General features: G+C 46.1%; 1 protein-coding gene across 3 annotated transcripts in view; it reads right to left on the minus strand.

Annotated features, from left to right (window-relative positions):
- LANCL3 (LanC like family member 3) overlaps positions 1 to 12,404 on the minus strand; it is a 38,644-nt gene extending 26,240 nt beyond the window's left edge. For 2 of the 3 annotated variants that reach the window (XM_080374358.1, XM_080374357.1), the window contains exon 1: positions 11,572 to 12,191. In XM_080374358.1, the coding sequence (XP_080230484.1) occupies positions 11,572 to 12,117 (546 nt within the window). In that variant the 5' untranslated portion in view covers positions 12,118 to 12,191. Of the gene's footprint in view, positions 1 to 11,571 lie in introns of all 3 variants that reach the window. The other variant, XM_080374359.1, reaches the window with a different exon arrangement.
- Between the last annotated feature and the right edge of the window lie 842 nt (positions 12,405 to 13,246).

Below are 13,246 nucleotides of genomic sequence, written 5' to 3' on the forward strand. Positions count from 1 at the left end.
AACAAAACAAAAGAACTTCCCTCATAGCCCCTGTGCTTGAGGGGTGTCCTGGCTATCTGCAGACACAAGGAAGAATGTTTTATCACCCCTGGCCTGTAACTCAGCTTTCAGAAAAAGGTTTCATCTCCTTCCCCTGGTGCATCCTTGGCTCCTCACACATAATGTGGGACAGGTAACTCCCCTCCTCCAGCGGCAAATGAGGTGTTTGATTAATAGGGGCGCTTAGGAAATAATCTTCCTATAGCTCAGGGGGACAGGTACTTTTAGAGTGTATCTTGTCTTTAACTGTGGGGCATGGTCTGCCTCTTAGGATCATCCAGACATTTTCACTAACAGATGTTCAGTGCTGCAGGGGTACAAGGCACTAAGAAGACCTTGGGCTGCAGCATGCTCTAAGACTGCTTTGTTTCTGTTAAAGAAAAAGAAGTATCTTTACCCTACAGCTCTTCAGATCCAGAACTTCCCCAATCACCTGCAAGAGCCAGGAACAATTCTGTCAACCTTAATACTTAGCTACTGGGGGAAGATTTTGACCTTCCTTGATATGGCAAAGATTGACAAAGAGGGATGCAACTGGTGTTTAAGGCTTCATGGCAAAGCACAGTGCTGAATGGCTCCTTTCAATGCTTCTGGACTTCAGGCTCTTCCCTGCTTGCAGGTGCAGGGGAAAAATCTGCAATCCTTTGCCCATCCAAGGTACTAGGGGAAGTCAGAGGAGGTGGAATAGCATTGTTAGCCTGCTTTTGGAGAATGAGGCAAACTGAACAGGAATGACTGAAATTTATGGGAGTCACATTTTTCTGGCTTTCCGTAAGTTCCTTCCGCATATTAACTTCAGGGACTGTTCAGCCTGCAGAAGATAAGGCTCAGGGGAGATTTTATCAACATGGAAAAAACCTGATGGGAGAGAGTAGAGAAGATGTACCCAGGCTTTTCTCAGCAGTGCCCAGTGACAGAAAATTCTACTTAAATGTAGAGAGAAAGCTTTTTTACTGTGAGGGTGGCCAAACACAGGAACAGGTTGCCCAGGGAGGCTGTACAGTGGAGATATTCAAAACCAAGCGGACACAGCCTTTCTCTTGTGGACCCTGCACTGAGCAGGGGGCTGGACCAGAAGACCTCCAGAGGTGCCTTCCAGCCTTGGCCATGCTTTGACTCTATGACTGATGCAAATCCAAATTTAAGTATGTTGATACACTGTGCAGACAGATGGTATGGATTGTAGTCTCCTGGAGATTTTTAGGTTCAACTCTGAGTTTGACTCAGCTTACTTGTGTGGTTTTTTGAAAAATTTACCTCACAATAATTGTTTTGCCAAAATAAGCTAGCAGTCCCACAGTGTTTAGAAAACAAAATCAAAATAGGACAAATGCATTCATACCACAATTCTGTCTACATTTTGTCTTCTGGATGCGTTGCAGTTATATAAGCATTCTTCCCAGGTATTTTTGCTGGCATAATAAAAAATTGCGTATGTACGAAAACAGCAGCCTGGCATAAGAAAGCTCATGATTGATTCAGCTCTGCAAGATCAAGAACAAACAAATCAATATTTATTTAAAGAGCCTAAAGAAGTTTGTTTCGCTGTTCTACTTAAGAATTTTCCCCAAGTTCATATTTGGCCAACTTACGTCTAATCAAATTTAAACAGCTACACATAGAATGTGTATCTTGGGATCCGTTGCTATTATAACTGTAATTTTCACTAATTAATCACTGGCTTAGCCTTAGAAAACTAAAACAATTAAGTATAACATTAGCCATTTCACATATGGCAAGTAGAAATATCTAGAGATCAGGAGTTTGCTTTACAAAGGGATGAAGAACCTTAGTGAAAATGGCATGTTCAAAGTCCTATGAACATCTACGACAAGGCTGATGCTTTCCAGCCTCTGCCTGTAGTATTACTTTACTGCAAGGAAATCTTTGCTTTTGTTAGGACAGTTCCAGTAAGCCAAAAAACCCCACATTTGGTGATGCTGGATGAAGCTGTAAGAAACTTTTATAAAAATACAAAGACAGATTTCCATTGACTCATGCTGCTGGTGAATCAAAGAATATATAAAATGGCCCTCACTGAAGATGACGGAACTAGGGAGAGAGACAAGAATGAGCTTTATCTTCACATTAGCAGCAAAAGTAAATCACAAGAACAGACTAAATTTAACCTCCAGACACTTCTTCAGATTTTCTAATGTGTACAAAATAATTGACTTAATATGGTCCCCTCAGATATATTGTTCCAGCTATACTTCCACAAAGGAACTCTTACCACTTCACAGATGCCCTCTGAATAAATAATGGTGTCACATCAGGTGTTACAACAGAGAGTAACGTATTCCCAGTTTTACTCAGGGAAAAGGGAAAGGAGATTCTCTAGCTGGATATAATGAAACAAAGCTCCTTCAGCTGAAGAAGCTTCTCATTTTGTGTTATCACAGCACAGCTTCTATGGTTCAATGATTCCCTGTCTTTACATGACCCCTACCTACTTCACTTGTTCAGAGGTTTTTCCTAATGAATACCTGTCCATGTAGCAGTGGCCCATTAAAAGACTGCTGGATAATAGCAGGTCATGAGCAGGATGTGAGTCAGTGTCACACTGGCGTGAGAGGCAAACACCTTACTGAGCTGTATAAATAGAAACAAGACCTGGAAGAAACACAAAGTTACCTCTCTGCTCAATTGGAAAGGCCTGTGCCAGAACCATGTGTCCAACTTCTGGCACTCTTCAGGAAAGGCTGGAAGGAGTCTGGCAGAATGCAATGGGAATGACTAGAGGTGTAGAAAATACAACACGTGGGAAGATCAGAGGCATTAGGATTGCTTAGAGAAGAAAAGATTAAGTGTAGAAATTATAACAGTCTTGCTATATGAAGAGCTGCTGGAAAGAGGAACTGAATTTCTCGCTGTTTCTCAATGGACAGCACAGGGAACATCACGCTTAAACTACAGCAATATTCAGATTAGTCATTAGGCTACACTTTCTAACAGGGAAGCTAACAAACCAGTGTCTCAGACAGGCACGGCAGACTGCAGATCTTCCATCGCTGGTGGGTGTGAAGAGCAGGTTAAGAGAGAGGCTGCCAGGGATGACACAGGCACAGGCACCTGCCTGGGGGCTAGACGGCAGCCTGAATTACCTCTCAACGTGCCTATCACTTCTTTGATTCTGGTAGGGATATCACTTGATTGTCAGGACTGAGTAGACAAACTGCAGGACACTGCCAGTATGGAATACGCAATGCCCGCCATTTTCCAGCTCTGCACTGACCCCCCAGTGAAGGGCTGCCTAGGCTTGTGCTGCTTCCAGCCCCAGGCCCACACACAGTTAACAGCAGCTTCCATTTCCTTCACAATGAAACCTAAACTTGACCAGCTCACCCCAAACTTACAATCCTCAATTACATTTACATTGTGCCAATGAGGGAAAAGTAGTCTTCTGTGAGGAAAAAGATTAGCCACACAAAACAACTAAATGCCTTGGACAGCTAGAAGATTTATCTATCTGCCACATTTTTCCCCCCCAGGTCATTCAGTGCTGACATCCGTTCTGTCTCACTTATAATCCACTGTTATTCAGCAGGAGATATTAAGCCATTAAAATGAGGAATTCAGGAATGCTGATCTGCTGCAAAAATAGATTTATGGCTCTACACTTAGACATCAAAATATACTGAGCTGAGAAACACCAAATGACTCAGCAACAGCTTGGACTGCTATTAAGATACTCCTTGATCATGTTTGCCTAAGATGAAATAGCTATTTCAATTACTTTGCCTTGCTATTCCTAGAAAAATTAATCAGCTCACTAACTATCACTTGAAAATAATCCTACAACATAGATAAGAAATAATTGTTTTTGACAGGGTATTTTCATTGAGCTCTATTGTAATGGAGTGGACAGAAGGTTACGCAACATCACTCGGTGCTTAATTTCATGCTTGTCAATGGTCAAGGAACCACACGACAGACACAGACAATGAGCATTTAGACAGACTGTCATATCAAAAATGGTGACCTGATTGCATATATTGATTTCTCATTTTTTAAACAAGGGGTGTAATAGAGAAGTCGGCTGACAGACGAAACTCCCATTTATACCAAATGCCTTACACCAGGCTGTGATGGGACGCTCCTGCAGCAGCAGAGCAGGATCACAGGACTTGCCCATTTTAGTTGCCTCCTTCATCCTCTCTACAGAACCCCTCTACTGGTTGGAGGCGAGGATGAAGACAACAGCTTACTGGCCGAGTAAACTGCTCTGCTATCTTTATACAATCTGTCAATAGGGTGGTAGGTTGATTAAAGACTGTCCAGCTAATTAACTGGAGAGAAGTAGAGTCTATTGATTTAGTGGAGGAGAGAGGAAAGAAGAGGATGGTTTCTGTATTTCAGCACTGCTAGTTGTGGCATAGCTGTGCTATGATTTATGTATAAGTCTAATGCTCTAATGATGTGTATTAAATGAGTACAAAGAAAACTTAAGGCTTAATTTTATCCTCCATTTCAGTGCTGTAAAGTGCTGAGGATGTTACGCTTTCATTGGCGATTGTTTGCCTCCTGCTCTTTTCTTCCTCCTAAGAGCAGCTCAGTCTCTCATATTTTTGCTTTTTTATCCTGGTACCCAAGTAAGATTTACTAATGGCGTTACCATTTAGGTTACATGCTAATTTACAGTATTATATGCATGTAATAGGAAAATGTCAGAAGAAGTATGTATGGCAATGTTCATGAAAATGCCCATATTTGTTTCCAGACGTCAAGTAGTCATCTCAGTTATTCCTTAGAAAAAAAAAAATGAAATATAACACAATGTTGTGTTCTGAATTTGCAAGCACTGAATGTGACAACAGCTATTTTTGTAAGTGTATGAGCCTATGCAGAGAATATGGTGACAGAAGAATGACAGACAAAAACCAAGCAGACAAAAATAGTAATTTTCCTCAATGAAATGTAGTTTACTCCTCTGCCTGTTCCCTGACCCATTTTATTTCTGTCTCTACTCTTCTGTTGAACTTTTATTTTCTTCCAAATCAAGCACATCAGCCATCAGATCCACACCAGTTTGCAAGTGAACTTGATTTTAGTTTTAAACCTCCCCTGCTCCTGGGACTACATTACTCCTTGCTTTTTTCCCTTAATCTTTGAATTCTGCTGCCTCTCTGCAGCTTTCAATTTTTATATTTTTGCCGGTAACTTATTCTTTTGCTTTTTTATCTTTTTTTTTTTTTTTTGGCTCTTTTTTTCTCGTCTCTGTTCAGCCTCTCTCAAATGTCTTTTTCCCCCATGCCTTCCTGTTTCTCTGCCTTCACACACTCCACCATATATGCATGTTCTACACGTGCAGGCTTTCTTCTTCCCATGTCATCCAGTGTTAACTGCATGGCTTTTGGTCCTTTGTGAGAACCATGCCAAAAAATCACTATTAGCCTTTGTCATGGAGGAAATCGTAAATATCAAATATAGCTATCTGTAGAAACACAGCATCGTACTAAAATTATTTTGTAAAATACAACATACAAAAATCTAAAAACCTAAGGCAATAGATTTAAGAAACTTCCTGCACTGTGCCAGCAAACTGACCACAAGTAACTAATGCTGTGAAGAACAGTAGCTTCCACCCAAGCCCTGTACCTCTGTTGGCAAGATCCCCTGCTTCTCTGCTTCAAACGCTCTGATGGTTCCAGATGTTTCTAAAGATTCAGTCACCAGATACACTCCACAGGTCCAAAGAACTGCTCAGCACCTCTTTCACAAAAATGCTCCTGTTCAGATTCCTGCGTTTTATTCCACTGATCTCATCTTCAAGCCAGAGGCAGCACATTCTGCTCTGTGGAGGACAAAGGCATTGTGCTCGACACCCTTGCTTCTAGAACGCTAAGGACTAGTACCCACAAACTCCAAAGGGTGATGTAAAAGTTCTCCATGGTGATGACGAGGAAGGTGACTGAACTGAAAAGGTTTAAGAGTTAAATTCCAGTACATGAAATTTAAAGGAGTTATAAGGAGGATAGGAAAGCTGAGATTTGCTTTGGATACAAGAGATGCTCTGACTAAATATATTTTTTTTTTTTGTTAAAAACTGATATTATAACATCAGGATTACCACTTGGGCTGCTTTTTCAGCAAAAAGATGCTGCTGCATCGACAAACATTATTTCAACAGCACAAAGCAGTACAGAGATATGACACTGCTTTTGTGCAAAACTGTCTTTTTAGAAGACGATGACAGATTAATACCACTCTTCAGCTATAAGCAGTTGAAATGTGCAGCAGAATATATAATGTATGTAGCTAAACTTGTGTCAATCAAACCTCCAATCCTGGAAGGATCCACAGTAAACCCTCTGTACTACAGTGCCTTTATACTGGCTGTTAAACAATACACTTGAAATTCAACATTTTCAACCCCAAATTTTCTGCTCTAACTACAACAGTGTCCACTGTGTTAAACTGCATCCAGGTGGCCATTATCAAGCTGTGCTCATCCCAGGATTTGAAGGCTGTTTAAAATAAAAATGATTTGTGATGCCCTCCTGAAGACAAACAGAGAAATTCTGAAAAGTAGACCCAAGCTATATCCAAATGCTTTAAAAAAAAAAATCCAGGTGCAAATAATTCCCTTTGTTTCACTGTTTACTTTAGAAAACTCCTGTTTTCAACTCCCTGTTTAAATTCAACAATTTAAGCAAATCGATGCAAAATCTAGACCGTGTGTGGTTTGGGAAACCATGGCTAGAAGAATGTACATTTAAAAGAGGCAGACTAGGATCGAAAGCTTTTTATCCTTACTGTTATCTCTTTTTAATCCTCTGTGGTAAAAAACAACATCCTGGCTGTGTAGTGGCCTGTGTAAAATGAAATAATGAAATCAGTACATCTCCAGCTAGCACCACAATATTTGACATTTCAAACACCACAATGTTTCAGATAAACTGGCAAATTCTTTCACAGAAAGGACTTAAATAGACACAGAAAATGAATGAAATTTCACCTCAAAGAACAACCCTTCCCTTTCAGGTGCAGGTGAGATTAAAAGGCTAATATGGACATTTGGCACTACAGCACTTGGAAATGCATCTCTTCTGTGGGTAGTCTGCAGGTCTCCCTTTCTATGATCAGTCCATTGAGTACCTTTCATAAACACCATGTCCAGCATTAATACATTTACATTGTGCTTTAAAGAGTTGCAAATTAACATGTTCTAGGCAGGATTCAGCAATCCCCTTCCTCTCACACCTTCTGATTTTTTTTCTAAGAGACTAAAAAAACCACAACCAAAAATGTGGAGCAAACTAACCTACAATAGTCTTCTAACACTAGCTGGAGGGAAGACTCTAAGGAACAAGTGAAAATTAATTTTTATTCATTTGTATCTTCTTTCCCAGAACATTATGAAATACACTGGCTGCACCTGTCAGGACACATGCACTGCACATCAGTCTGTTCCACTGCTTTTTAAAGCCAGTCCTGCCTCCCACTTCCCTTGCTGTGGCATCCAGATCCCAGACACTGCACAGCAGCGCTACTTCTGTTTTTCATATACCAGGTGAAGGTGGTCAGCTTGATTTGCAATCTCATGAGATCCAAGAGAAATGAGGCTCTGGTGACAGACAGCAGCCAGGCCCTACATTCAGTGGAGTCCTACTAGAAAGACCATTGCCCTTTCTGGACATCCCATAGCAGAGTAACATCAGGAGTAGCACCAGAATTGTGCCCTTCCTGTAACAGGACAGCAACCTTGGAAACACACACCAAATCATAACATCGCACATACTGGAAAAGGAAATCGAGACGCCCCTCTGCCACAGAGACAAAAAGCTTAACCACATAGTGGCATGAAAGAGCTTAAGGTCTCTGCAGGCTCCCAAGACTCACCCCAGTGGCTCAGCCCCCGAGGGAACTGGTTTGGCTGCGTTGCTGGCCTAGTGTGCTTGCTCAGCTTGTCACCACTGCAACCACAGGCAACGATCTTTTACGGTGTCCCCAATGTCTTTCAAAACTACAGTCTCTAATGAAACCACAGCATCAGGCAGTCATGCAAAATGCTGCCTTGCCTCCTACGTGGTACACTGCTGTCTGTAGCTGTCTCTTCTGCTGTAACCCAGAACTAGTGGAAGTCAGTCAAGCCCTTCGGTTCAGTCAGTTTCTAAACGAAAACCTGAGCTCTGCTAAAAGGCAGTAACATCTTAGCAGATGGTGATGTAGGAAGCCACTTGAACTCCTGTACCTTTTCCTTCCTCATCTGACAGTTACATTGCCCCAAGAAAATGCAACTACTGAGACGCACACCATGCTCCATCAACCATGAAATGGGATAGAAACATGAGTGGGAAAAAATGCGGAGAGGATAAAATACCGTCCACATTGGGGGATGGGACCACCATTTAAACGGTGTCTTAGCACTGTTTGCACAAGCAAACAGAGGTGGAGTGGAGGCAATTAAAAACAGGACTGACAGATTTCCCCGAGAACACACAATGAACAAACACTACAAGCAGAAGAAAAAGAGCTACCCAAAGAAGACAGAACAGAAACAAAATTTCCCCTGGACAGTGAAAACACAGCAGTTAAGGTCAGCTAAAGAACATGCATCTTATTTATAAGTACCATATACAAATGACCCATTGTTTCTGCCAAAACAATATTTTACCCATCTCTCCCTGAGAAGCACCAACTACAATGTCAAGGAAATTAAAGAAAGGATGAAAACAAGCATCCTTCCTAATGCATAGTGTCTCGTGAAAGTCAGATTCTGCTAAGCCTTGACTGCTGAAGTAATCCTTACCCATGCATAAACTCCCAATTAATTCATCAGGGAAAATGCTGTATTAGCCTAAAACTCTGAAAACCAGCTGAACGCAAATGCCTTCTTCACATGAGGTCAATGTTATTCAACAGACTGGATCCTTCAGGACCGTCCATTAACTTTCTGAAGAACATGTGAAGCTTTAAAACACCGAGACTCTTCAGCAAGAAGCTACAGCATCAGGACACAGCAGCTGAGCTAAGTTGGTGTTCTCTAAAATAAAATAAACTCCTTCCTTCCCTGTCCAGAAAAGACCAAAAAGCAAACCCACAACATAAATTGTAAAATTTGCTCAAAGAGCCTTTCTTCAATGGCAAGCAATTTCTTGTATATAGGTCACCATTTGACTTCTTCAGAGGAAAAAACCAACCATACGGGCAGGAGCAGCTGTCTTTCAATGTAAGGAATGGATTTCACTTTGTGCTGAAATGTTTGCACAGCATTCTCAAAAAAAAGCGTGTGGGAAACAAGACAACATGCTGCAATGAGCCATGTGAGACTGTGCACAATCAAATTACAGGAGGTAGCATTTTCCAGTGGTTCGAATCACAAGACATTGCTTCTATTCTGGGATGTACCTGGCTTACTGCTTGACCTTGGGTAATAAATGACATGCACTCTCTCTGGGCATCGTTTTCTTCATTTGTAAAGGGATGTAGGGTCTGGTCTAGCAATGTACTAATTAAAGTAATTCTGTATTAGGATGGGAACATTTATCAAAGGATGCAAATTTTGCTCAAGCATAGAGTACACACAGACCAGAAATCATTGTAATTTCTCTCATTAAGGAGCAAAATATTTTCATTAGAAGTTTTAATTTTTGTTAAAATTAAAAATTAAAGTTGGTTTTACTAACACTTAACAGTTTAGATTGTTTTATTTCTTGCACTACACATTTACAATGACAATGTGGTGACAGCATAAATAATACTATGGAAGGATGTTAGCTTACCAATTAAAACGTCAGCAAGGGGCTACATAGTATGTTTTTATTGGCAAAATAAACCCCTCTATGATTGTACTTAACCCACCTGCCAAATGGATTCCACAGTAAGTGCATACCTGTGCTCATCTGTGGGGGTGTTTAGCTCTTTACAGCTGCATAAAGTATGATTTTTTCAACAAGCACGCAAGCAGAGAGGAGAGCTTTCCCCTTCCTTGCACTGCCTGTTGGAGGGGATTGTACCTCTCTCCAAACTGTTCAGCAATTGCTCTAAAGGACATAAGACAAAACGGATGAAGGAATTAAATGACGCAGTCGAGTCCAGGGTGCCACTTCATTCAGCTGGTATGTCATGACACTGTCATAAGCACTGACATGGGTACCAGACACACTCCCCCAGTGCAAACTGAACTAATAGGAACAGCTTATTCCTCTGTGAGGAACTATCCCCTCAGGATGGCAGTCACAGGATTGTGATGCTTCTACAAAACTTTCCTCTCATAGAAAATGCTGTCAGAATGAAAAGTTTGCTTATGTTATGGTTACATATGTTAACATAACCATTTTTATGGTTATGATTGTCAGACAATCCTATACAAAGAAAGAGCACGTATGTTTATGCTATTTTAAATGGTTAGTGCTGTGAGCATCTTTGTTCAAGGCAATCAAAATATTCAGCTGAACATTCTTCTTGCCCTCTCTGGATACCCTGGAGACTCCCGAGTCCTCCATTAAATAAGCTTCCTTTGACTCTGATTGCAGTGACTGGTACTAGATGGGGCAGAGCCACTTGTTTTTACATCATTTATTTACTTGTAATAGTTGCTTCCCTTCCCAGGAGGAAAGCAAGCCAGAAGCATATGAACTTGCAAATCAGTGATTAACAGAGGAAACACAGATTGGACCTGACAAGAGGACAGGAACAAAAAACTAACAAATGCCTGCTCAGATACCAACTGACCGCTTGGGAACAAACACCACAGCAAACAGAATCAGTTGCATTAATTATTATGCTGTCGGTGGAAGCTCTGAATTGTCAGCAACAACAATGACAATATCCTAGGGTAAAGTCCCAACTACTGAAACCAACAGCACGTTGTTGAGCCATACTCACATCTCCCACTTCCGGAAAAAAACCAGCTCTCATTCACGAAAAGCACCTAAATACGTGGTCAGACTTCCAAAAGACCACCAGCTTCTGTACGCTGGCGTTAATAAAACCAAGTGCCTCTGAATATCTGGTTTCTCGCTTGCAAATTACAGTACAGCACCGCTTATCATTATACGGTTCCTTACTCTGTTTTACCCAACGCTATTCCTCTCCTCACCTGCTTCATTTTACAGAAATATTCTTGGAAAGCCCGGGGTGGCTTTTGCCGAAGAATTCACCACCCGGCAACCAACCGCAGGTTCCCCGGGCGCGCCCGGCGAGCGACCCGCCGCGGGTGCGGGGCCGGGACCCCGCTCCCTCCCGCTTGCACAAGAGCCACCTCCCGCTTCAGGGGAGGCGCGCTGCGGAGAAACGGCTACTAGAGAAGGGCACCCCGGGGGGCCTCCCGAAGCGTGCCCCCACTGTGCGCTGGAAAAGCTGCCTTTTTTTTTTTTTTTTTTGTTCCTTTCCTTTCCTCCCGTTGCTGTCGAGTCCCCCGGCACCGGTGCGTCCCCCTGCACGGTAGCCCAGAGCTGAGCGGCAGCGCAGAGCGGGACGCCGCGGTGCCAGCCCGGGGCATCGCCGCCAGCGCCCAGAGGACACGGCAGCGGCCCCGACGACTGGGCCGGTCCCGCCGGGGGTGACTCCGCCGCCCCCCGCCCTTACCTCCATGCCCAGCCGCTGCTTCAGCACCAGGGCGGCGCACAGGTAGCCGGCGCGGCCGACGAAGAGCTCGTCGGAGCCGCAGTCGAGGAAGGAGAGCGGGGCGCAGACCTCGCTCAGCTCCCGGAACTTGCCCAGCGGCCGGGCGAAGTCGGGCAGCCCCAGGGCGCGGTAGACCAGCGCCGCCACCGCGTACACCCCGGCGCCGCCCAGCAGGAAGGCGGCGCGGGTGTCGGCGTCGGCCTCGCCGCCGCCCTCCTGGTAGCGGAGACAGGCGTCCACGACGCGGCGGGCCGCCCGCAGGTAGGCCTCCCGCGACGGCGCGAAGAGCGGACACTGCGCGACGTGGTAGAGCATGTAGGCCACGCCGGCCACGCCGCCGTACAGCCCCCCCTGGCAGCCGCGGGGGCCGCCCAGGGGCGGCAGCTCCCGCAGGATCCGCTCGATGGTAGCCGTCACCAGCGGCACCGCCACCTCGCTGTCCGGCGCCGCCGCCGGGCTGCCCGGGTAGTCATCGAAGCGGTTGGCGAAGCAGCGCTGGCTCTCCATGCCCCCGCCGGTGCGGCGCGGCGCTCTGCGCAGCGGGGAGCGGCGGGAGGGCGGGAGCGGGGAGCTGCCGGGGGAGGGGGCGGGGGAGCGGGAGGAGGGAGCGCAGGGAGGCGGGAGGAGCGGGAACGGGGCGCCCCCGCCGGCGCCCGCCGGCTCTCCGGGAGGACGCGAGGGGCGGCGGGCGAGGCGGCCGCTGCCGCACCGCCGAGAGCGGGACTGGCGGCCAGACCGGCCGGTCGCCCCGGCAGTGCCGGGGACGGGTCTGTCCCGGGGCGGCCGCCGCCTGCCTCAGCCCGCGGCGGAGCGGCCGGCGCTGCCCCGCTCCGCGCCCCTCGGCGCGGGTGCCGCAGGCCGCCGCCCCACCTGCCCCCAGCCCGCGCGGCCGAGGCGGCCGCTGAGGCGTGGAGGAGGCGGCTGTGGCTGACCCGGCTTTCCGGAGCGCGGAGCCGCGCCCCCGTTCTGGTGTCCAGCTCGTCCTGGCCGGGAGGCCGGGCGCTGTGCTGCCCTCCCGCATGGCAGGCCGTGCCGCGCCCTTGCCCGAGCCGCCCGCGGGTCCCCCAGGCAAAGGGCTTTGCTGGGTTTTCCACCCCCTCCCGCCCCGCTGCCGCCGGCGGGTTTGGCCCGGGGACGGGCGCCGGGCCCGCCCGAGATGCGGGGCAGAGGCTGCTGGGTTGTCCCTGGCGCGGCAGCCAAGGCTGGGGGATGTCGCCAAACCCCATTGAGGGCAGCCCGAGGCCAATTAAGGTGGAAAGCTAAGCGAGTCCCCAGCAGACCAGCAGTGGCACAAGGCCATCTTTGTCTTCTTTCCTTCATGCACGAGTCAAGCAGAGCCTATGAAGAACTGAAAATCTAGGCCACCAAACAGATTCCGGATTTAAAGAAAGGTGGAAAAAAAAGAGGTCAATCTGGGAACAGATACTAAGAGCAAACAAACACACAGTTGATACATCTTCCACTGACGATGTGAACTTGTGCAGCATGAGTGAATTTAGCATCAGAGGTCTGTAACTTGCAGTCACCTGGTGGTGTCTGATGCTTCCTCTTGGGGGTGCAGCCACCGTAAGGGGGGACCTCCCCAAAGGAAGGTGGAGGGAGCAGCTTGCTGAAGGCTCCAGCTGGTAGCCAGCAG

This window comes from Falco punctatus (genome assembly GCF_963210335.1).
Source record: "Falco punctatus genome assembly, chromosome: 2".
Classification (NCBI taxonomy): Eukaryota; Metazoa; Chordata; class Aves; order Falconiformes; family Falconidae; genus Falco; species Falco punctatus.